Source organism: Numida meleagris, chromosome 20, assembly GCF_002078875.1.
Source record: "Numida meleagris isolate 19003 breed g44 Domestic line chromosome 20, NumMel1.0, whole genome shotgun sequence".
NCBI classification, from domain to species: Eukaryota; Metazoa; Chordata; class Aves; order Galliformes; family Numididae; genus Numida; species Numida meleagris.
In genome coordinates this window covers 6784671-6791455 of record NC_034428.1, presented here as the reverse complement: position 1 = coordinate 6791455, position 6785 = coordinate 6784671, and the positions used below count along the sequence as shown (strand labels likewise).

General features: G+C 61.5%; 1 protein-coding gene across 1 annotated transcript; it reads left to right on the top strand.

The window, feature by feature from the left end:
• On the top strand, positions 472 to 6613 carry ALPL (alkaline phosphatase, liver/bone/kidney). Its single transcript, XM_021374659.1, has 10 exons — positions 472 to 868; positions 1740 to 1840; positions 1921 to 2040; positions 2175 to 2603; positions 4548 to 4714; positions 4798 to 4867; positions 5480 to 5614; positions 5840 to 6031; positions 6102 to 6221; positions 6328 to 6613. The coding sequence occupies exons 2-10, from the start codon at positions 1783 to 1785 to the stop codon at positions 6588 to 6590; spliced, it is 1554 nt and encodes a 517-aa protein (XP_021230334.1). The 5' UTR covers positions 472 to 868; positions 1740 to 1782; the 3' UTR covers positions 6591 to 6613.

Here is a 6785-nt window from a genome sequence, read left to right as displayed (position 1 = left end):
CGGGGGGGGTGAGGACGGGGTTCGAGTTCACGTGTACAGTGCTGCGAGTTTGGAACGCTGAAAGTGCAATGCTGCGAGCACGTGGCCGTGCAGTTGTGTAAGGGAGGGGACACACATCGTTGCACAGAGATGCCGCCATTGCACGAGGGGGAAGCGAGCGTGCCAGGGTGCAAGCCCACCGCGGTGCAAGCACGTGCAAGGATGCCGGGGTGCGATTTCGCGTGCACGCACGTGTGCAGCCTCCGGGGCTGCACCCCCGTAGGGTCGGGGCTCCCTGCAGCCTTCGGAGCGGATTTTTGGGCTGAGGCCGCCCCCTCCTGGGAGCACCACCGCTCCACGCGGTGCCCCCGTCCCAATCACCCCGACCCCATCGCTCTGACCCCCACCACCCGACCCCATCGCTCCGATCCTCACCACTCGACCCCCGATTCCATCACCCCGACCCCCACCGCCCCGCCCCTATCGCTCCGACCCCACCACCCCGACCCTATCACCCAACCCCACCATCACTCCCACGTGGTCCACTCGAGTTCACCCGAGGGCTGCCCTAAAGGGGCTGTAGGGGAGCGGGGCCGAGCGCGACCACAAAGGAGACCCCAGAGACTCCACACCCCCAACCCAGCCGGTCCCTCCGAGCCCCCCCAGTGCTCCCAGTCCTCCCAGTAAGACCCGGCAGAGGGCACCAGTAAGCCCAGTTTGCTGCCTCCCACCCCCCCGTGCCGGCAGCGGGTGGAGGAAGGGGAGGAGGAGGAGGAGGCGAGGGCCGGAGCCGGGGCCGGGGGGATTTAAGGCCGCTGCACCCCCCGCCTCCTCCGCTCCGCGCCCGGGAGGGACCCGAGATTGCGCCCAACTTTGTGTCCCCGTGTGGGTAAGGGACCCCCGCACAGGGACCCCTTGGGGGGGGGGGGGCGTGGGGACACGGCCCTGCCATGGGACATAGATGTGCGGTGGGGACGCGGGGATATGGCGGGGACAGCGGGGACACGGGGACACGGGACCGGTGATGGGGACACGGGTGCAGATGTGGAACGGGATCACGGGCAGGCAGCGGGGACATGGGTGTGCAGGGGGACTTCTGCAGTGGGGTCACAGAGGGGCAGCAGGGACGTGGATGTGCAGTGAGGACGTGGGCATGCAGTGGGGACAGAGGTGTGCAGTGGGGATGCAGATGTGCCGTGGAGACATGACCATGGGACTGGGACATGGTTGTGAGATGGGGACATAGACACAATGGGGACATAGACACAATGGGGACATAGACACAGTGGGGGGACACAGGCATGCCACGGGGCCATGTCTAGGAACACAGATTGTCAAAAAGGGACACGGTGGGAACACGGTCGTGGTGGGGACACAGGCATGCCATGGGAGCATGGGTACACACGCATGTGAAGGGGGACCCAGATGTGCGATGGGGACCAGGACATGTGGTGGGGACTCCAAGTTGCTACGAACACACACGCATGCAGTGGGACAGGGATGTGTGATGGGGACAGGAACACAAAGTGGGGACACAGCCGCACAATAGGGACCCCAATGTGTGATGGGGTGTGGGCAGGGGGGCCGTGCCCCCGTTCCCCAGCGCGGTTGGTGGCAGCAGCACGGTGCTGCCCCATGGCCCGCTGGGGTCATGGCGTGACTGCACGGGGAGGAGACATCCCCCTTTGTCCTCGCTTGGCTGAACCCTGGGGCAAAGGTCTGGGTGGGGAAACTGAGGCACAGCGGGTGCTGCCCCGCAGCTTTCTCCTGCCCATTCCTCAAGAGGAGCACCAAAAGGGCACGATGAAGGCTTTCCTCCTCACCCTCCTGGCCCAACTCTGCTCGGCATCGCTGGTCCCCGGTAGGTGGCTCATTAGGGCTGCACCCCAGTGGGGTGCCCTTCAGGGCTGCACAGCTCACCAAGCGCCCCGCACCCCACAGAGAGGGAGAAGGACCCTGAGTACTGGCGGCAGCAGGCGCAGGAGACGCTGCGGAACGCACTGCGGCTGCAGCACCTCAACCAGAACGTGGCCAAGAACCTCATCCTCTTCCTGGGCGACGGTGAGGAGGAACCCTGCCCAGGATGCAGCGAGTGGGCTTTGCACTGCACTGAGTGCTGCAGTGCATGGGGTGCTGCAGTGAGTGGGGTGCTGCAACCCTGCACTCCGCGCCATCCCATCCTGGCCCACCTGCAGGTATGGGCGTCTCCACCGTGACAGCCGCGCGCATCCTCAAGGGCCAGCTGCAGCACCGCAAGGGCGAGGAGAGCCTGTTGGAGATGGACAAGTTCCCCTATGTCGCCCTGGCCAAGGTGAGCCCGGAGGCGGGCACTGCAAGGTCACTGGCGGGCAGGCGGCATCGAGCGGAGCTGAAATTAGGTCATGGGCGGCGAGCGGCACTGGCTGGTGTCCTGTACCCAGTGCTGTGCCAGGGCTCACCCACGGGAACAGGGGGGCCAGGACCCCTCCTCTCCTCCTGGGGCTGTTTTGCTGGAGAAAAGGCTCCTTTTGTTGTTAAGTCACAAGCCCCCACCCCTTCTTTCAGTCTGTCCCTGCAGGGGATGCTCGTGGCAGTGCAAAGATTGGGGGCTTTTCTCTGGTTCCCTAAAAATGAGGTGAAAAAGGGCTAAAAACAGCAAAATGCAGTGAGGGGGTGCAGCACACACACATCAAGAGTCCACAAAGGGGGTGGATGTTGGGCTGGTGCCACTAAAGGGTGCAGAGTTGGGACCCCAGGAAGATGTAGGGCTGAGATCCTCAATAGGTATTGGTGATGGGATCACTAATGGGTTTAGGGTTGGGGCTCCAGGAGATGGTGGCTGGGACTACTCATGGGTGAAGGGCTGGGATCTAGTAGATACTGCACTGGGACCACTGATGGATAAGACTTGGGACCTCAAGAAGAAGACGTAGGGCTGGGATCCTCTATAGGTTTGGGATTGGAGCCACCAATGGCTGCAGAGCTGGGGCTCCAGGAGATGTTGGGCTGCCACCCCCCATGGGTGAAGAGTCGGGACCTCCAGGGAATGTTGTGCTGGGACCACTCATAGGGGAAGAGCTGAGACCTGGTGTATACAGGGCTGGGACCACCAAATGGTGCAGAGTTGGGACCCCAAGAAGATGTAGGGCTGGGATCCTCTATAGGTTTGGGATTGGAGCCACCAATGGCTGCAGAGCTGGGGCTCCAGGAGATGTTGGCCTGGGATAATCTGTAGGTGTTGGATTGAGACCACTGATGGCTGCAGAGTTGGGACCCCAAGAAGATGTAGGGCTGGGATCCTCTATAGGTTTGGGATTGGAGCCACCAATGGCTGCAGAGCTGGGGCTCCAGGAGATGTTGGGCTGCCACCCCCCATGGGTGAAGAGTCGGGACCTCCAGGGAATGTTGTGCTGGGACCACTCATAGGGGAAGAGCTGAGACCTGGTGTATACAGGGCTGGGACCACCAAATGGTGCAGAGTTGGGACCCCAAGAAGATGTAGGGCTGGGATCCTCAACTGGTGTTGGGGCTGGGATCACTGATGGCTTTAGGGCTGGGGCTCCAGGAGACAATGTCTGGGACTACCCATAGATGAAGGGCTGGGATCTAGAAGATGTTGGGCTGGGACAACCAAAGGGTGCAGAGTTGGGACCCCATAAGATGTAGGGCTGGGATCTTCCATAGGTGTTGGGCTGGGACCGCTGATGGGTATGGGGCTGGGATCTCCAAAGGGCGCAGGACAAGGGCTGCAGATAGATATGGGGCCAGCAGCACTGACGGGTGCAGAGTTGGTGCTGTCCGTAGCTGTTGGGCTGGGACCACCCATGGGTGCAGGGCAGCACGGCCACAGCAGCCACCCCACTCTCACAGCAAGACACTAACCCCTTTCTCACGCTTTCCGTGCCCAAAAAGCTGCGTTTTCCCCTCAGTTCTGCCCCTCGTTGTGGATTTGTGCAGAAATTCAGCCCTGTAAATAAATACGCTTCTGTACTTCAAAATAGCCCCAAAGCAAAACATCCCAGCCTGTTATTTAGCTGGTTAATAGCCTCTTCTTCTATGTTTTTTTCTTTTTTTTTCCCTTTAATATAATTTTAACTCTGTCCCAGGCTGGAAATAATTATATAGCGGGGAAGAGATTTTTTTGTTTTTCCCTTTCTCCCTCTTCTTCCCTTAATAATTTTGGTGGTGTTGTTTTGCTGCTTTATAATTCACCTTCTGAATGGGGAAGCGGGGGGGGGAGTGAGAAATGAAAAAAGAAATAAATCTCAGCCCGGTTATAAATACTGGAGGGCAAACATCGGGTGCTCCAAAGCAAACAGCTGGGCTGCGGGATGGGGTCTGCTCCAGCGGGGTCACATGGGGACCCTTCAGGAGCATCCCTGCCCAGCGCCGCTGCTGGAAATGGCTATTTCTGTCCTTGGGGTAATTAATAGGGAGAGATTAAGAGGCAGAGAGTTATTTCTAGCCAGAAATCCCTCGGGGTGGTTGTGTCAGGGCTTTCCTGGGCACCGCATCCCTTGGAGCGACTTCGGGGTCTGCCTCTCTCCTCTTTTCTTATAGCAGAAAATAATAATATTAAAATGCATTTCTACGCCCGGGATTTTCCCTACAGGTGATCCTGGGGGGTGGGCGCAAGTACATGTTCCCCAAGAATGTCAGCGATGTGGAGTACCCGCAGGAGGAGCGGCACCGCGGCACTCGCCTGGACCGCAGGGACCTGGTGCAGGCGTGGCGCGACGCCAAGCCCGCGGGGAAGGTGTGGGATGGGGCACCCAGCGGCCCCATGTCGGGGGTGGGGGGCTGTCCCCACGGGGAGGTGACCCCACGTGGCCCCAACAGGTCGCCAAGTACGTGTGGCACCGGAGGGAGCTGCTGGCGCTGAACCTCAGCCGCGTTGACTTCCTGCTGGGTGAGTGGCCCTGGTGTCCCGTGGACATGGGGACACCCCCAGGGCACGGTGACCCCTCAGATGTGGGACACAACTTCCACCCCCCTAGGGATTCAATCTTCACCTTGTTGGGGGTGCAATCTTTTTTGCTCCACCTCATCCTACCCCTTCCCCTTGCCCTAATCCTAACCGTAACCCTAGCCCTAACCCTAATCCAAACTCAAACTCAAACCCTTCCCCAGCCCCTACCCCTGTCCCAGCCCCTATCCCTAACCCTAACCATAACTAACCCTGTGCCTACCCCTCACCCTAACCATAACCCTAACCCAAATCCAAACTCAAATCCTGCCCCTACCCCCTAACCCTACTCCTACCCAACCATAACCCTACCACTATCCCTAACCCAAACCCAAACCCAACCCCAACCCCTGCCCCTTCCCCTCACCCCAACCCGCTGCCATTCCCTGCCTCTGACCGGGCAGGAGGAAGGAAGGGCCGGGAGCATCCCCATCCCTATTATCTAATCAGCCTGGGAATGGGATCCGGTGTGGGGTGAAGAGCCTGAGCCAGCACAAAAGTGGCTCTGGGCTCTGTGGCCCCCCCCCCCCCCGCCTCCAGCATCGCTGTCCCCAGGTCTCTTTGAGCCGGGGGACATGGTGTACGAGCTGGACAGGAACAACGAGACCGACCCGTCGCTCAGTGAGATGGTGGCCGTGGCCATAAGGATGCTGCAGAAAAACCCGCGGGGCTTCTTCCTGCTGGTGGAAGGTGGGGGGCCGGGGGTGCATGGGGGGTGCAGAGGGAGATGAGGAAGCGATGGGGTGCAAAAGGAGGGTGGGAAGGGGGAAGGAGTCAGTTGTCGGGTCATGAAAGTGGGATGCAAGGGGGATGTGAAGAGAGTGATGAGGGGAAGAGGGGTTGGAGGGTGCAGGGCTGGGCGAGGGGCTGCAGCGGAGCAGCACCACGGGGCACAGCGCTATGGGGCGTCTGCAGGCGGCCGCATCGACCACGGGCACCACGAGGGGAAGGCCAAGCAGGCGCTGCATGAGGCGGTGGAGCTGGACCGCGCCGTGGGGCTGGCAGGGCACCTCACCTCCCCCCATGACACGCTCAGCGTCGTCACCGCCGACCACTCGCACGTCTTCACCTTCGGCGGTTACACCCCGCGCGGGAACCCCATCTTCGGTGAGCACCCTGTCCCCCCCGAGCCCCCCATCCCAGGGTGGGGGTGTCACCGACACACGCGTGCCGCCAGGGCTGGCCCCGATGCAGAGCGACGTGGACCGCAAACCCTTCACCTCCATCCTATACGGCAACGGCCCCGGCTACAAGATCGTGGGGGGCGAGCGCGAGAACGTCTCCGCCGTGGATTTTGGTGCGTGCGATGGGGCTGAGACCCACGGCAGCACAACTGCACCGACGGCCGTGTGCTGACGGGTGGGTTTTGCCGTTTTTTGTTCAACCCCCCCTCGCCCCCCCAGCTCACGCCAACTACCAGGCGCAGGCGGCCGTCCCGCTGCGGCAGGAGACTCACGGCGGCGAGGACGTGGCGGTGTTCGCCCGCGGCCCCATGGCGCACCTCCTGCACGGCGTGCACGAGCAGAACTACATCCCCCACGCCATGGCCTACGCCGCCTGCATCGGCCCCAACCGCGCGCACTGCAGCTCTGCCGCCCGCCCCACCGCCCCCACCGCGCTCCTGCCCGGCCTCCTCCTCCTCCTCCTCCTCCTCCTCCTCTGCTAAAGCAAAGCGGCTTTGGGGAGGGGGAAGTGGGGGGGGAGGGGGGGTGCAGAGGAGAGGTTTTCTTTTTTGGGGAGAAAAGAGAGAAAAGAAAGACTTAGGCGCAGCAAAGCCAAGCAGCACCGGCGGTTTCGGTGCCGCCGCGGCGCGCTGGGCCGTGCCCCTGTAAATACACCCTTCCTCCCCTGTCATTAGCGT

Bases quoted from the DNA above. Each gene is read 5' to 3' on its own strand.
- ALPL (XM_021374659.1), top strand. From the start codon at position 1,783: ATGAAGGCTTTCCTCCTCACCCTCCTGGCCCAACTCTGCTCGGCATCG. The intron at 4,715-4,797 runs GTGTGGGATGGG...TGGCCCCAACAG, and splicing joins ACGCCAAGCCCGCGGGGAAG to GTCGCCAAGTACGTGTGGCA. The intron at 5,615-5,839 runs GTGGGGGGCCGG...GGGCGTCTGCAG, and splicing joins CTTCTTCCTGCTGGTGGAAG to GCGGCCGCATCGACCACGGG.